Source organism: Sciurus vulgaris (assembly GCF_902686455.1).
Source record: "Sciurus vulgaris genome assembly, chromosome: 6".
Lineage (NCBI taxonomy): Eukaryota > Metazoa > Chordata > Mammalia > Rodentia > Sciuridae > Sciurus > Sciurus vulgaris.
Genome location: NC_136466.1, coordinates 38,109,491 through 38,128,029, shown reverse-complemented (window position 1 = coordinate 38,128,029; position 18,539 = coordinate 38,109,491). Strand labels below are relative to the sequence as shown.

At 36.9% G+C, this 18,539-nt stretch overlaps 1 protein-coding gene across 1 annotated transcript in view; it reads right to left on the bottom strand.

The window, feature by feature from the left end:
* FAF2 (Fas associated factor family member 2) overlaps positions 1 to 18,539 on the bottom strand; it is a 54,204-nt gene that overhangs the window by 7,549 nt on the left and 28,116 nt on the right. The window contains 7 exon segments of the mRNA XM_079144322.1: positions 1,070 to 1,247; positions 2,590 to 2,681; positions 2,780 to 2,865; positions 4,564 to 4,702; positions 7,160 to 7,236; positions 10,219 to 10,353; positions 15,529 to 15,597. Of these exon segments, the coding sequence (XP_079000448.1) occupies positions 1,070 to 1,247; positions 2,590 to 2,681; positions 2,780 to 2,865; positions 4,564 to 4,702; positions 7,160 to 7,236; positions 10,219 to 10,353; positions 15,529 to 15,597 (776 nt within the window).

Here is an 18,539-nt window from a genome sequence, read left to right as displayed (position 1 = left end):
GGAAATAGCAATTTCACAAAGCTCTTTTCTTTTATCTCTTTCTTTCTCTCTTTTTTTGGTGGTACTCAGGATTAAACCCGGGGTTTCACGCAGAACTTAGCCATATCCCCAGACCCCTGTGGAATTTTATGTTAAAAATTTGGAACAGGGGGAATATGTTGATTCTGAAGCAGAGGATGCAGAATCTGAAAGAGCCATCTCTTTCCTCAGTATAATTTGGCAGGAACAGAATTACAAGCTTCCCCTCTCACTTTTTAACTTTTAAAATAAAAGTTTATCCTTTTCCACAACAGTATTATTGTTTTAAAGTAATTACCAACATTGTATTTTATAGATAAATACCCTTCTGAATTATTGCACTATTGTATACGTGGCACTTTCACAAAATCAAAAACTCATGCATACATCATAAAAGATTTGAAAAAAATAAAAACACTATTCAGGATTTCACTAACCACAAAATAAAACAAACAAAAAATCCAACAACAAAAGAATTCCACTAACCACAGCAACAACATCCCCACACCCACCACCACTACAACCAAAAAAGAATTCCACTAAACACATATAACATCATAACAATTTGGTGTATTTCCTGTTTTTTCACATAGCAAGAATATTTAGCCAATCAAAATGGTTGAGTAAATACACATTCTTGTTTTATATTTTCTGTCCACCTCCCCACCCCAGTATTGGGGACTATCTATGACACACTACCACTGAGCTACGTTCCCAGCATTTTTCACTTTATAGGGCCTATGTTGCCCAGGCAAGCCTTAAACTTGCAATCCTGCCTCAGCCTCCTGAATTGCTACGATTACAGATTAGTACTACAATGCCCACCTCACAATACTCATTACTGAGGCTAAGGCCCTATATTTTGATTCACACCTCTAAGAACAGATGATCTGATATAGAATAATTCAGGTCAAAATATGCTTAACAGAAGGAAAACAGTCAGGGTCTGTGGAGCTCCCAGAGGTCAGTCTTTTTCGCAACAGTAAAAATTTAGTGGAGTTTTACTCTAGATACACAAACTGATCTCTTCCTTTCAGAAAGTCTGTCATACCTTTCTAAGCGTTCTGATACCAGGTATGTCTGGTTTGCATCCATAATAAATGTCAGCTGGTTAATGAGGTCATCAGGTTGAATAAGGCCCTCTAACCGTCCCACCACAGTCATTCTCCGATCCTTCAACATAATCATGGCCAGGAATGGATAGGTGTTCTCTCGTAAAGCCTGTGAGACTGACAGAAACACCCAAGAGATTAAGGGGATAAAACAAATCAACCCTCAAACTTTCCATAAAGGGAGAGAGAAAATTGCTTTAATCCTAGTTAAGACAAATGGGAATAACATTCATTCTCTCCCTATCTTTTCCTTTCCTAGACCCTTAATCTTTTCTCTTTGCTATATCTTTGAATCCCCACTCCTAGGTGCTTAATTAGATAGGACAGGCTTTCCTGGGGTGTGGCTATTACATTGCAGACTTCAAAGATAATGTCTACCTAATGGTAGGAAAAGGATCTACAAAGAATCTGCCTATTACTTAGCGTAGCTCTCGGTACATAAGGGGTCAAGCCTAAAAGGAGACAACTGGTGATGATTCCCAACATCATCTTCTGCCTTTTCTTCTTGGTGTCTAATTTTTTCCTTATTCCTTTTCTCTATTTTTACTCCTAAAAAGGATACCCATTCTGCTCCAAAGGAGAAAGTCTCCAAATAACCAAAATTTGACCATAATGGAATTCCGTTTTCCTTATGAAAGAAGAGATTTTATAAATTTCTATAAAAAGTATCCTTAAGTCTCCTCTTTTCACTCCCACCCCCAATCTCACAAAGTCACATTAGAATGGCAAAATGTATGCTGCAGGAACTGGCCAGATGTTTAAGACATAATTAGGGAGTAAAAGATTCAGTTTCCAGGATGCAAGGAAAATACCTGCTGCATCTTTGGTTCTTAAGATCTAGCACAATGCCTGGCACACACACTCAGGGTTGCTGGAGACAAGGAGCTACAGAACAACTGCATTTTTTTTCTTCACTGAATGTCTTCATATCTTCTAATGACTTCTAAAAATACTTATCTCCAATTAAGAGTTACTGTCAGCAAAGACCTGAACTTTCTGAATCCCTATCAGCACTCAGGGTACTCAAACAGCCAACTCACTGTGTCAGAAGCTCTGTTAAAATTGCTGATTAGGAGAATAAACTCTTCGGTAAAAAAAAAAAAAAAAAAACAAAAAAACTCCTTAAGATTAAAGTGCAAACTGCTAGGTAGGGCTCATTTTTAAAAATAAAAGTCTCTGGCAATGGATAACTATAAAGAATAGAAGTCTGTCAGACCTGATCTTGCTCCAAAACTTGTTAACTATGTAATCTCAAACCTGTAGCTTAAACTCTGAGACTGTTTCAAAACCACAAAGTAGAAGTAATACAATTCTCGACTGCTGAGATGATTAAATGACATAAAAACCGCAACTAGCCTTGTGTTTACCACAGACATGAAACAAATGACATGGCATGTTGTTCCAGACCTTGCCAAAGACACCCCAACAATCTCAATGAGGCAAAAGAAACACAACTTACCCCTGTATCCCTCAGGTTTGTTTGTAGAACATGCCCAGAAGAGCATCCTCGTATTTATTAGTGAAATAACTTCAGGTGCACAGAGAGTATTGCTGTGGAAAATGATGAAAAGAAATAAGAACAAATTGCTGACTACAAACTGTCAGCAGAAAGGGTCAGAGAAGAGAAATAAAACAATTAATTCACTTACCGACAGAACTCATCAGAGTCCTGGTGGTCATCTCCATGAAGATAAACCAAAAGAAAGCGAAGCTCTCGCTTGGCATCATTAAGTGCCTATGAGAAAAAGAATATCACTAATTATTATAAAGACAGTGTCCTGAGCTTTTATTTAGACTAAGGGTCCTAAAAGATACACTACATATTTAAGAAAAAAAAGAAAAATAAGGAAAAAATGTGAGCAAGAAACCAGAAAATTCCTGGGGCTACCTGTGCACCCCTGGTATTTTTCTCCCCATAGAAAGTTCATACTAATAAGCTTTAATTAAAAGGTTTTAGAGTTGTCAGGATTTAAATTGTATCAAACACATGAGAGTAGACAAGCTGACATATAAAGGTCCCCTACAAATCCCAGAAAAGCCAGCTGTTCCCACAGTCTAAAGATAAAAATAGGAGAATTTGACCAGGTGAAAAGGGAGGTGAGAATTGTCACTTCACAGCTATAACATCCTTATAATTAAAAAACAAAAACCAAAAACTAAAACAAAACAAAATAAACCCCCCAAAAAAACAAAAACCAAAAAAACTGTTAAGATGACCCTTATCATAAGCCACATAACAAGCAGGAATGAAGGACTATGGGACCCAAAGGCATTCTAAGGAACACGTGATTTAAATGATTTGCGAAGTCAAGGCTAGTGTCCAAGAGTCTTGTTTATACTTTTGCATGTGCTTACTCCTGAGCACCATTTACTTTAATTAATTATGTTCTGAATGGCCTATAATGGTCTACCCTCAGGATCACAGCAAAGAGGGTGCATGAGAGGTACCCATCTTTTTCATCCTGTATCTCCAGCATTCAGCACAGGGCCTTAATGCCATGTAGTAGATGCTTGCTGTTGGTTGGTTGCAGTGGTAGCAGCCAGCAAGGAGAATGACTATGAGAAAAAGCAGATGTGGGAAAATCAAAGTAGAAGCCAAGGGTAAGCGGTTTTCTCTTTCTCCAGATAGATTCAGGAATTCTAAAGGCTGCAGAATAAGACTACCCTTTGCCATTGCCATTTTTTGCCAGAATTAAAAAAAAGTTTTAATTCTTTTTTTTCTCTGGCTTACTAGAGACGTGACTAACACCCAGAGAACTCTGAAGTTTTCCTCCCCTGGGAGGTAACAGTCAGAGGTCTATGTGGCTTAGGATAAATGAGATCAGCCACCCTGAATCTAAGATTTATAACCTTATTCAATTCTGTAAGGGGTCAAAAAAGATTTAGCTTTTGCCTTCAAGCCATGTACAGTCTGGTAAAGGACATAAGACATGAACTCAAATAATTATAAGGAGGAATGTGAAATTGCTATAAATTTTTAAAAGGTGGGGAGAACAAAAGGAGAGATTAATATTTTAGACTGGAAGGTACGGCAGGATAGAACACAACAATTAGAATGGTTAGAAAGGGGAGTGACATGAGCTGGTTGAAGATGGGCAAGATTTCTACTAGCCAAAACGTGAGGAAGGCATTTCATGTTGAGGGAACAGCAAAAGCAAAGGCACAGAGGTAGGAAAGGAGAAAGTGTGTTCAGGGAAGGGTTTGGCCAGAACCTAGGATATAGGGAAATAAGTAATGCAGAAAGACCTCAAAAGAAGGTTGGAATTAGATCAAGGAGGACCCAACTAAAAGGTTTGGTCTTTTTTTCCCTATAAGCAGTGAAGAGCTATTTAAGATTTTAGAGTAGAAGACATGATCAGTGCTGGGCTATGCTTTCCTTTGAGGACAGAATCATAATCAGTAAGTTGGCATCTATATGGTTTGTGGCACTGACCTGGCTGTACGTTCCCTGGTAGAAGACAGGGTGTGCCCTCCCATATTTCTCTTCAAAAGAGTGCATAAATGAAACAATGTCCCCAACGGGGTCAGTGACCCGGCTGCGAGGGTCAGGCCGTATAAAACGAAGAGCAAACCTGGGGAGGAAGGAATAAATAATCACATGAATCCAGGTTACTGCAGTGCATATGGAGTGGGCCAGTTTGTACAGTTTCCTATAACAGAGCCAGAGGCATGGCAGCAAAGGGAGGTGAGTGGTCTAAGTGGATCATCAAACCTGGGAGTAGAATCTGGCTCAAAAGCCACAAAGCTGCAAGTGTTGTTCCATGGCCTGTTCAAGAAGAATGCAAACTACTAGGATTATAATCCAATACTGGCCTAAACAAATGACTGGAGTGCTTTTTGCAGAAAAATTGAGAACTAGAAGGGGTGGAAAAGGAAGACACCATATTAAAAAAGACTAGGGGTTAGGCCATGCTCCCAGACACTGTTTAATACAGTAGCACTGACCACTAGCCACTTATGGTTATTCTAAATTTACATGTATTAAATCAGACACAATTAAGAATTCAGTGCCTTAGTCAGACATGCCACATTTCGAGTGCTTAACAACCATGTGGTTAGTAGCTTCCATACTGAACAGTGCAGAGACAGAACGAGTCCATCATCACAGAAAGTTCTACTAGACAGTTCATATCTAGAACAGACATCTCTTTCTACTTGTTCTATTTGCCTCTCCCACTCCTTTCTGTTCTCCTGGTGTTTTGGATTTTTAGTTCATACTCCAAAGCTATTCAAATTACAGACAGGGACTTAAAACCTGAACTTTTTGTGATTTACTTGCTCTTCAAATGGGCAAGTAAATTTGAATTGATAATTTATGGTTGCTGTGTCCGTGAAGGAAGATTTAAAAATGATCCAGGATATACTGGCAGATTTGTAGTATAAGCAGCTATTATAAAGTTAAGGATGCATTACCTACTAGTCTACATATCTATTCCTAAAGAGCCCATTCTAGTTGTATAGCACCATTTCTTTATGCTTCAAGCTTCCACAGAAAGCAATGGGGCAGGGGCCAATGTGCTACGTAACATAAACAAGTTGCCTGGATGACATAGCTGCATTAAAATTAGTAACACATGCCATGCATATTTACCCAAAGAAAGCAAACAGGAGTCATTTACTTGAAATTTCAGCACAGAAAAGGTGACTAAACTATGACATTTTTAAATTAAATTCTAAGCTAATTTCTTCACCCCTCAACGAATCCCCCATGTGTATATAATTACACTAGATTTTTTTCTGAGTAATCAAATGAAACTCATTGACACAAACATTCCAGAGAAAATCAAAAACACAAAATGTAAGAAGTTGTGTTCGTGTTAGAGTCATCAGAAATCCTTCATAAAAATGATATTTTGTCTACTTTCTTTGAAATTATTTTAGGGTTATCCTTTTAAAAGCATTCAAAATTTTAGAAATGGATAAAGATTTTAACTTTTTAATTCTTATTACAACACATTCCTACAGCCAACATAATTTAGTCTTCACTATGATCTTAAAGGTTTAAATGTGCCCGTTCCTACAGGGATGGAAAGGGTACTAAGCAGGTAATTAAAAACTTTGCTAAAGCAAGGAAGCCATTAAGCAGGCAGTCTCATAAAACCCCAGGAGGCCAAAATATTATCTGATCCTTGAATTTCCGTAGCTGCTAGGTTCTAACTTTCAGCCTCTCACTTCCATTTCTGCTTCTTAGAGCAGAGCAAAGCCTACCCCATATCTGAAGGGAGGTGACGGGAGGTAAAGGTCATACTGTATGCAAGGCACAGGTTACATTTCTAGCTCCACCTACTGGGCTGAATACCCAAAACATGTTAAATTTCCCATAAAGCCTAGGTGTGGTTCAAGGCAGATACACCAAGCCTGATCTGCCAGAAATTCAGGCTGAACTCAGCATTTCCTAACCTTGGACCCTCTGCAGGCTCCAACAATGAACTCTTTGATTGTTACATGAAGGAAGCTAGAAGGTGAAGGTATGAGCAAGTGGGTGTTTATGCAAAAGGGATCCAGTGTCAGCATCCTAGAAATTGCCAGGGCAGAGGGAAATGTACATGACAGTGTTTAGAGAGATACCACTATTGTAGGAGGAATCTAGGGGCAAAGTAGGTAACCTCAGAACAAAAGAATTTGTTGGGATTATGAGTAGTAAGATGGAGAAGCAGTTTAGGTAAAAGTTCCAAGGAGTGTGAAGTTAGGAGATAATGGTGGTTAGAAAGGAAAGGATGTGGAGATTAACTAGGGAATGTAGAAGTGACAAACATGGTGAAGGGAGAAGGGGGTGATTGATAAAATGTAGGCAGATTGATTCTTGCAAACAGGCAAGGCAAATTAAAACAATTACATTATAAAACATCTGCTACTGTGCTTGAACAATTTAAAATATTTTACACTATAGTAAGAGTTCAGGAAGAATATTCAATCTGATAACAAACTGGCAAGTCAAAATTGTTAAGAGCATAAAACTTATGCTCATCCAAGCTTCAGTTCCAAGGTCTACATTGCTGTTGTTAATACATAAATATAGAGGTACCTACCTAAATATATCAAGTATCGTATAATAGGTAAACCGGAATGGAAGCATTATCAAGTAATAACCCCATCCAAGCAGCCCCTGAAATATCAAAAACAAAGTTAGAGACTATTCTCTCAACCTCTAATATCTTACAAAACAGCGAGTTCAAATTTTAGCACTTTTTTATCCTTTTATGTGATTTTTCCCACTGTGATACTCCTCTTCCCTCTTCCTAGTCACCTCCTCTCTGTGTGTGTGTGTGTGTTACTAGGGATTAAAGCCAAAGCCTTGTGCATGCTCGGCAAGCACTATTCTACTGAGCTACATCTCCTACCCTTTTTAAATTTTCTTTTTAAGTCAGGGTCCCTTTAGGTTGCCCAGGCTGGTCTTAAACTTGTGATCCTCCTGCCTCAGCCTTCCCAGTTCTTGGTATTACAGGTGTATGCCACATGCTGAGCTACCTTGCTTTTTTTTTTTTTTTAACCTTGTCCTTCTTAAATGCTACTGCCTTTGATCTCATTCCATCTACTACTATTGTTTTTTTCCACATAATTTTGCCTTAAGTTTCCTTCAACAATTTTCCAGAAGTTACTTCCATTAGTTATCAAATTCGACCATAACTTCGCCTCTCCGAATAATAAATACTCATTTTTAGATATATGCATCAAAATATATGCATGCAGAAATAGCAAAGGTAACCATTATTTCTACCTGGACACTTGTATGTAAACAATAAGTATATTACCACAATAACAAATTCTCACAAGGCTGCTAAGCTTAGTAATAATATTAATTATTAATATGATTATTACTGTTGTTATTAACTAGCAAACACACAGGGCTCTGTAGTTTACAAAGCACTGCTCAGGTGTCACACTGTGTTAGCCTGAGATATATTCTGTGGCAACAGCCAAGGAGCTCTAGAGCCCCATGGCTGACATGAGGGTTGCAAACACCTAGTCAAGCCAAAAGCAAGATGAGAAACACTGGGCATACACAAGACTACTCTTTGAGTTATATAATTTTCTAGGACTCTATACTCTTTCTACTTCAGAAAATTTCAAAACAACTATGATAGATCGCCCTCCTCTTTATCTATAGTTTTACTTTCTGCAGTTGCAGTTACCCATAGTCAACCAAGATCTTAAATGGAAAATTCAGAAATAAACAATTCATAAAAGTTTTAAAGAACATGCTGTTCTTATTGTGAGGAACCCTCACGCCATCCTGCTCCATCCAACCCAGAATGTGAATCATACCTTTGTTCAGTGTACTGTATATGATACCTGCCCATTAGTCAATGAGTGACCATCTCAGTCATCAGATTAATTGTCAAAGTACTGCAGTGCTTTTGTTAAAGTAGCTCTTACTTTACTTGATATGGCCCCAGAGCATATCAGTTGTGATACTGGCAATCTGGATGTGTCAAAGAGAATAATAAGGTGCTTCCTTTAGGTGAAAAGGCAAAAGCAGGAAAGAGAAAAATATTCTATGCTGAGGTTGCTAAGATAATATGGTAAGAACAAATCTTTATTCGTGAAATTGTGAAGAAGGAAAAAGAAATTCATGCTAGTTTCGCTGTTGTACCACAAACTGCAAAATTTACTGCTACAAGGGGTACAGCAGTTGCCTAGCATGTGTGAGGTTCCAAGTTTAATCCCCAGTACCACACATACACAAAAAAAAAAAAAAAAAAAAAAAAAAAAAAGAAGAAGAAGAAGAAGAAGAAGAAAGAGAAAGTTACATCCATAGTGAATGATAAGACAACTGGGTGCACTGGTACATGCCTATAATCCCAGCAACTCAGGAGGCTAAAGCAAGAGGATCATCAAGTTTGAGGTCAGTTTCAGCAACTTAGTGAGACCGTCTCAAAATAAAAATAAAAAAGGACTGTGTATAGCTCAGTGGTAGAGCATCCCTGGGTTCAATCCCCAGTACCCCCCAACCCCACCCCACACACAAGATGGAGAAGACATTAAAGGTTTGGCACCACTGGCAGTTTCAGACATCTACTAGGGATCTTGAATGCCTCAAGGATAACGGTGGACTATTTAAACAAATTGACCGACTGTATCTATTTAGAGACTGGGTTTCGCTATGTTGCCCAGTCTGGCCTTGAACTTCCTGCCTAAACTCCAATTTTAAAACATCAAGTACTCCACTGGGTATAGTAGCACACACCTGTAAACCCAGCTATTCAAGAGGCTGAGGCAGGAGGATCCCAAGTTGAAGGCCAGTCTAGACAACTTCAATAAAAAATAAAAAGGACTGGGGATGTAGCTCAGTGGTAAAGGACCCTTTTCCCCAGTTCAAAAAAACAAAAAACAAATTAAAAAACACCAAGTACTCTACAAAAAGTATGATGATAGAGTAGACTCTATGGCTCCAAGGTTAAAGGGAGTTCTTTCTTAGGATTCTGAATGCAAGTATAAGAGTTGAGTATAATCTCAAGGATAAGAAAGAGAACTCCAAGAAGTTCTTTGGAGTTCATTATCAATATATACATATGACTTCCCTAACTAGACTGTGGAGAAATTTGAAATGGGAAGACAAGCTCTTTATTCAGCTCTAGATACCCAAGAGAAAAACACCAGATTATTGGAGCCCTTAAATGCCTGTCAAATTTAAGTGAACCACCTCTTTGCAACTAACCCTTCAAGACTAACTTGTAATATGTGGTAGAGGACTCTGAAGGATTCCAAACACTTTCTCAGAAATAGTCAAAATTAAGTAAATTGAAGTATGAAGAACTCGGTTAAGAGATTCTAATTAAAAAGTGGGTGATCTATTAAATCTGTAGTAAACATTTTTACACATGTAAATGAATACATTCATATATTCAAAATAAGATACAGAAAATACTCCAAATAACTGACAAAGAACAAAAAATTGATAGTTTCTATAATAATTAATTTATTAAAAAATCAAAGGAAAATGATTTACCCACTAAATCTACCAAGGGCCCAGGTCCAGCTAACATGTTCACATTCTAAATATTTCTTTTACTCCTATCAAACAGAGATCAAGGGGAAAAATTTATAAAATAAAAAAGGGGGAAATTCCAGCTACAAAGTAACTTGCCCTTGGTTGAGGTCTTGAGACAACATATCTGTAGATCCTGTGGTCAGCCGTATTAACCTGTAGGGGTCGGGATGGAGGTGGGTTGAAAACACTTGGTACACCCTCTTGCTCATTCAGCCTGTCCTGTACAGCAGCCTGAGAAGAAAAACAGAACAGCAAGCGTTTCAATAATGCTCAAATCAACCTAGAAGAGATGAGGCAACCATTTGGTGTTTCAAAACAGGGTGATAATTACACAAAGGTAACCTGAAGAGTATATCTTCAAAACTAGTAGAAAAAAACCAAGGAACTTTTCTGGAAGCTATATGTATGCAGCAAGCATAATGCTTCTATTTGAATGGTATCTATTATTTAAGGGAGCTGGGATACAAGGTGCTTCATTGTACTATCCCAAGAAAAGCCATCTACAGGGAACACAATGTGTATAGAGCCCCTGGAGTTGTGCAATGGAGTAGTCCCAATGAGTGGTGTCTGACTGGAGGACTTTGGCATACAGAAACAGGTTTGCATCCTAGCTTCATCATTCAGAGAAGGCACTCAACTTATAAGCCCCAGGTTCCTTATGTGCAAAATGAAAAGGTACAAAAATGCTCAGTTAATCTGAAAAATTAAAGAGATGCAGACACACAAAGATTCTAATAGAACTTTGGATAGATAATTTAAAAAATTCATTCTTATCTCAATTTTGTCTCTGAAAAGGGGTTATCCCAAAGTAGTACAAAATTTGGCCATACCCAGTGAAATGTCTGGTATTCTGGGAGGTAATCTATGCCATTTCTGATAGAAGTACTTTTTTGTTAGTAGGTTGTAGTTAGAGCTGCCTCATTCAATCCAGAAAGGCAAATTTTGGTGGGGCCTTTGATAACTTGGTGTTAGTCAACTTGGAGACTGAGTTCAACCACGTGGGTAGCCAATTAAATAAATTATGCCTGTGTCATGAAGCCCCCCAAAAACTCAACATTCCAGCTCAGGAGATCCTCTCCAGTTGGCCAAAAAGTCTGTGCTAGGATGGTAATGCATCTGGTTCCAATAGAGAGGAGTATGCAAGTTTTGCAACTGGAACCCTTTGAGACTCTGCCCTTTGTGTCTCTTCCTTTAGTTGATTTTAATTTGTATCTGTTCCCTTTAATAAACTGTAATCATGAGTGTAACAACTTTCAGTGGGTTCTAGTGAACCATCAAACTCCAGGATGATTTCTGAAACCCTTTGAACTCGCCCATTGGTGTCAGAAGGGGAAAGTAGGGCTTTGGAGGGCCATGTATCCTTTAAACTTGATAGCTAGTTTTAAACTGTGTTGTTTGGCTAATTCAGACATTCTCCTAGTTACAATTCAGTGAGGAACAGAATATTCTTTAAGCAGACGGGGCTGGTTTAACTAGTTAGTCACATGCAAAAGACAGAAGTTGAACCCCTAAGCCTATACTACATGCAAAAGTTAACTCAAAATACATCAAGACCAAAATATAAGAATTAAAATGTTAAGACTTCTTTTTTCAAAAATTTTAATTTTTTTCTCTTCCTTTTGAGGTGCTGGGGATTGAACCCAGGGCCTTGTGCATGCAAGGCAAGCACTCTACCAACTGAGCTATATCCCCAGCCCCCAATTTTTAAATTTTTTTTGTGGTGCCAGGGCTCAAACCTAAGGGTTCTTTACCACCAAACTGCATTCCCAGTCCTTTCTATTTTTTGTTTTGAGACAGGGTCTCACTAAATTGCCCTGACTGGACTTGAATTTGCGATTCTCTTGTGTTAGCCTCCTGAGTAGCTGGAATTACAGGTGTGTCCCACCATGCCTGGTTGAAATTTTAAAACTCTTTAAAGAAAAACAGTGATGTAGATTTTCATGTACATGGATTAGGCCATATTATCTTAGATTTGATGCCAAAAGCATAAGCAACAAAATAAAAAAGAAAAATAGCTCTTCAGCAAAATGAAAAAACTTTTCTGCATTTAAAGATACTATCCAGAAAATAAAACCCAAACATAAAAATGGGAGAAAATATTTACAAATCATATGTCTGATAAGGATCAAGTATCCACGATATAAAGAATTCTTACAACTCAACACCAAAGACAATTTAGTTTTAAAATAAGCAAAGACATTTTTGCAGATTTATAAATGGCCAACAAGAACACATAAAAAATACTCAACATCACTTTAGTCATGAGAAGAATGCAAATCAAAACCACAATGAGGGCTGCGGTTGTAGCTCAGTGGTGGAGCGCTTGCCTAGCATGTGTGAGACACTGAGTTCAATTCTCAGCCTCACATATAAATAAATGAATAAAATAAAGGTCCATCAACAATTAAAAATATACATAAAAATAATTTAAACAAACAAACAAACAAACCACAATGAGGATTGGGTTTGTAGCTTAGTGGTAGAACACTTGCCTAGCATGTGTGAGGCACTGGGTTCAGTTTTTAGCACTGCATATAAATAAATAAATAAATGCCCATCAACAATTAAACAAACAAAAAACCACAATGAAATATTATCTCATACCCCCTGGAATGGCTACAACCAAAAAGACATTAAGGAGTATTGATAAGGGTCTGGATAAATTGGGACCTTCATACATTATTTTTGGGAATTAAAATGGTGCATTTTGAAAACAGACTAGCAGGCCTTCAATAGTGAAACATAGTTACCATATGTCCCAACAAATTCCACTTTATATACCCAAGAAAAATATACATTAACACAAAAACTTGCATACTTTATTGCAACATTATTAACAGCCAGAAGTGGGAAAAAATATCAATCAAATGATGGATGAAAATATTGTGGTGCTATGGTGTGCATTTTTGTAATCCTCCTCCCCAATTTCCTATACTAAAACCTAATAAGTGTGGTTATGTTAGGAAGTAAGACCTTTGTGATTATATCATAAGGATAGAGCCCTCATGATTAGGTTTAGTGCCTTTTTAAAAGAGGCCCTAGATAGCTGCTGGCCCCTTCATGTGAAAATATAGTGAGAAAGTGCCACATGTGAATCAGAAAATGGATCCCACTAGACACTGAATCAGCTGGTGCCTTCATTTTTCATTTAAAAATTTTTTAAAAAATTTCATATTTTATTATAGTAGCTGATTAAGAGGTGATATTATCTGTACAAAGGAATTTTATGGTTTTTTTTGGTGGTGCTGGGGATTGAACCCAGGGTCTACCAGAGTTACACCCCCAGAACAATGGGAATATTTTTTGACCATAAAAAGGAATGAAGTATTGATACAAGCTACAAGAAGATAACCCTTGAAAACATTAAAGTGAAATAAGTCAGTTACAAAAGACCACATGCTGTATGATTCTATTCATATGAAAGTTTAGAAAAGAGAAATAGAAAGTATACTAGTTAGGCATAGAAGGGTAAGGGAATAGGAGGGCAATAGCTAAAGGGTATGGGGTTCTTTTTGGGGTAATCTGCTAAATGATCTAAAATATTTTTGTGAAAATGTATTAAAATTGATTGTGATGATAACTGTACAAGTCTGTGAATACGAGATGGAACCTAAGGGTTTACCACTGAACTGCATCCTCAGCCTTATTCATTATTTTGAGACAGGGCCTTGCTAAGTTGCAGAAGCTGGCCTCCAACTTATACCCTTCCTGTCCATTCGACCTCTCAAATTGCTGGGATTACTGGTGTGCTCCATAGCACTCAGTTAAAAATAGTTATCTTTTATAAAAGTGTTTTTAATAACTTAGAGTTATATAGTTTTTGTGGTACTGGGAACTGAAATCAGGGCCTCATGTATGCTAAGCAAAATTATATACTTGGAGTTCAACATTCCGTGAGTTTTCTAAAAAAAAAAGAATTAATAAACTTTATTAATACCTATAAATTAAAACTCCAGTTTATTTGGGGAAAACCTCTGGTCTATATAGGAAATATGTAACAAAAACATTTTTCGATGGGCATTAATAATATCTGGAAAGAATCAAAAGAAATTGTTAGCTGGGTGTGGTAGTGCCAGTAATTCCAGCAATTTTGGGAGGCTGAGGCAGGAGGATCTTGAGTTCAAGGTCATCTTGGGAAACTTAGTGAAACTCTGTCCCAAAATAAAAAATAAAAAGGGCTGGGGATATGGCTCAATGGTAAAGTGCTCCTGGGTTCATTCTCTAGTACGAAGGGGGGGGGGGTCGAGGGGATTGTTAATATGGCAGTATTAGGGAAGCAGGACTGAAAAAGAGAGGTAGGAAAATGATGTTAATGGAATTTCTTTCATACTTTATCTTAGGCTTTTCTTTGAACTTTTTAGAAACTAAATTATTTCTGATGTATTTTATGTATTATTTTTACAAGCTACTAAAAGATTAAAATGAAAAAGACTGCAAATACAGCATAATCCTATATAGTCATTTCGATAAACAGAAAGAAAATACACTAAAATATAACAATATCTCTAAAGTGGTTTACAGTTGATCAATTTCTTCTTTATGTTTTTTAAAATTCTTTGTCTATGTGGGTGTGCAACATGGGTTTTTCTTTGTTTTCCTTTTCACTGCAGGGGTGCTCTTACATGGAGTTGCATGCCTACCCCTTTTTAAATTTTTTATTTTAAGACAGGGACTCACTAAGTTGCCAGGGCTAGCCTTGAACTTGAGATCTTTCTGTTTCAACCTCCTAAGTTGCTGGGACTTACAGGGATAAGTCACTGTGCCCTCTAGCATTAATATTCAAAAAATGGAATTTAGTCAACAGATACTTTTATTGAGACCCCATGACATACCAAGCTCAATGTTATATGCTGGAAATGAAACAGTTAATAAAACTAGAAGAAACAAACAAACAAACAAAAATCCTCTGCTCTCATGGAGTTTACATTCTAGTGAATCCATCTCAAAGCAACAACCAATATTACAACTGATAATAAAACATCATGGTGAGAACAGATATTTCTTACTACCATTAATGATTTAGATAATATTCTAAAGTTTTAGCCAATTTCATAATCAAGTAAAAGAAACACAAGATGCAAGTAATGAAAAAAAAAAAATCACTGAGCTGCAGATGACATGATCACCTAGAAAACCTAAAAGAATATTATAAAATACATAATAAGAAGGTTCACAGCTGGTTAAATACCAAGTATAAAAATCTAATAGTTTTCTCAAACAGCTATTAAGAAAAATTAAGAAGGGGATAAAAGTATGGGATTTCATCAGCATTTATGATTCCATACATTTTTGTCATGCTTTCTCCATTTTCCACACCTTTAATATTTCTGCTATGCACAAACATGTACTGTTGATTCTTTATCAGACCAGGAAAAAAAAGAAAGATTAGAATAAATCCTATTATACCTCTATGTTCCAGTTATGCTGTTCCAAGGTATGGCGACATTGATCCATAGATTCTATGCCAGTCAGATCCTGGAAAGAAAAAGACAAAAGTTACTTAACAAAAAACCAATTAGTATTTATTTTTTTGTTTTGGGTATTTTTACCCCAAAGGAATCCTTAATGTTTAATGTTAGGAAAATGCACTAAGTGTTTAAGATAGATGTAATAGTATGTTAAAACTTCAATTAAAAATTTATCATCTTCCTGTATTTAGCATGTTTGTATGCATTACTCCTCTGTTTAAAACCTTTGAATAGTCAGCTGAATTTCAAATTATGTTATTTAAATGAAAGTAATAATTCCAAAATCTTCAGCCCAACATTTAAGTGTTTCTATAAAGTGAACCCAACCTGGCTTTCTAGGTTATTTTCCTCAATGTTTTCCTTCAGGGGACTGGGGATGCAGCTGGGTTGGTAGGGTGCTTGCCTAGCATGCACCAATCCCTAGTGCTGCCCCATCCCCCCAAAAATTTCTTCCCTTCAGATGCCCAATATCTACTAAATCTAATATTTCATTGCACATATCATGCCCAGAGAGCTAACTTCCTTCAAGGACCATTACAAAAGGGCTGGAGTTGTGACTCAGTAGTAGAATGCTCGCCTGGCATGCATGAGGCACTGGGTTTGATTCTCAGCACTGCATATAAATAAATAAATAAAATAAAAGTCCACTGACTACTAAAAAAATTTTTTAAAAAAAGGACCACTACAAAAGTCACATCTCTCCATTCATTCACCCTTTCATTCAACAAATACCTATGGTGTGTCTATTCTGTATAATAAGCATACTATGTCTAAGGGCTAGAAAAATGAGGTAAAAACTCTATATCCTCAGGAAACTCCTCTTAATAACTGAGAGCCATTATGACAAAGAGTGATCTCAACCTGACAAGAATGTGTTGGCACAGATTGACTAGTCAGAAGACTCAAGTTCTTGCTTGATTTTGCACTCCATATTCATGCACAAACATGTTTTAAAACATTCTAGAATTTAGTTTCCTTTATGTACAACATGAAGGGTTTAATATTGATTTTATATCCTTTAGAGCTTGACAAACAGAAACAAACCAAAAAACTAAAGCTTGGATTTTTCAGAACTTTTAAAATTTACTCATTTATTTATTCATTTATTAGGTATTGCACCCAGGGATGTTCTGCCACTGAGCCACATCCCAGTCCTTTTTATTTTTTGAGACAGGGTTTTGCTAAGTTGCCTAGGTTAGCACTGAACTTGCAATGCTCTTGCCTTACCCTCATGAGTCACTGGGATTACAAACATGCACCACCATGCCTGGCTATAATTGTTTATTTTTTAAAATTCACAAGTGATACATAAACTTTATAATTAAATTTAGTAGGGCTGGGGATATGGCTCAGTTGGTAGAGTGCTTGCCTCACAAGCACAAGACCCTGAGTTCAAATCCCCAGCACCACCACAAAAAAAAAAAAAAAAAATAAAAAAAAATATATATATATATATAGTGTTTGAATTAATATAAAAACTTTAATACTAAAATTAAAAAGCTATTAATAGCTCTACAACTCCATTAAGAGTGAATGACTTCCATAGCTCTGACAGTTTGGATTTTATTTCCTGACCATTCTAGGCCTCTTTCCACTTTGGCAATGACGTTCTTTCTGGCTTGCCTTACTTTACAATTTTCTACATTACAGTCCATAAAGGACTGGCATGTCAAGGGTTCCTCCCTCTGACTGTGTATTCCCTTTAAGAATTAGACTACTTGGGTGCAGTGGCTCATGCCTGTAATCCCTGTAATTCAGGAGGCTGAGGCAGAAAAACCACAAGTTTGAAGTCAGCCTGGGCAACTCAGTGAGACCTTGTCTCAAAAATAAAATAAAAAGGGTTAGGTATATAATTCAGAGGCACTGCACTCCTGGGTTCAATCCCTAGTGCAACAACAACAACAAAAAGGAATGAAACTCTAATCCTACCTTCTCACAAGAGTGTGAAGGACCACTCCCTACCTTAAATACCAAAATTGTTTTCTATCCTCTATTATAATTATTTACATCCATGCCTTCTCAGAGGATGTAGGTTCCTTGAAAGCAGCGTCTATGATTCACTTATGTTATTACCTAGCACACAGCAAGGGCTTAAATAATTACAGAAAAAGTTAGTGGAAATTAAAAATATTTTTTGTGTATGTTTCAATAATAGTGATAAACTGAATTCCTCTAGATATTTATGAGTTTGGGGTCTTTTTTTGTTTTGTTTTCATTTTTTTGAGGTCCTGGGGATTGATTCAAGGGCCTCATGAATGTAGGCAAGGGTTCTACCACTGAACTACCCTCCCAGTCCCAGAGGGATTTTGAAACACCAAATGTTAGATGCTAGGCTGGTTGTTAAAAATACAAAACTGTAGAATCTTCCTAGTCAGGAAATAGTGGTTTTTTTTGTTTTTGTTTTTGTTTTTTTTAAGTTCCTCAGCTGAACTTAAAAAAAATTCCTCAATGATTCTAATTACAGCCAGAATGGGAAGTCAATGGCTATTAATGTGCAATTCTAAGTATGAGCAAAGCTATTTGTTTGTTTTTGAGGTACCATGGATTGAACTCAGGGCCTTGAGTTCAGCAAATACTCTGCCCCTGAGATACACTCCAGTCCTGGAACAGAAATTTTTAAGTCTCTAATAAAAGACTTAAAATAAAAAATTTAAAAAGATTTGTCAACAAGTAGGAGAAAATAAAGTAACTGCACATCTTCAATATACTGAAATAACCTAATCTGCAAGCAAAACCATTTTGTAAGTAGTGAGGCAGGTATGCAGGAAGTCAAACTGGACAAGCCTGCTTTCAGATACTACTAATCATGAAACCATGGACTAGGAATAAGACTAGACACACCTAAGACAGGATTATTCATTCATACAACAAGATATAGTTACTGACTCAGTATTTTAAATATCTAGGATACAGAAAAAGTCCCTCCTCACACTAAATTTGTATCTTTGT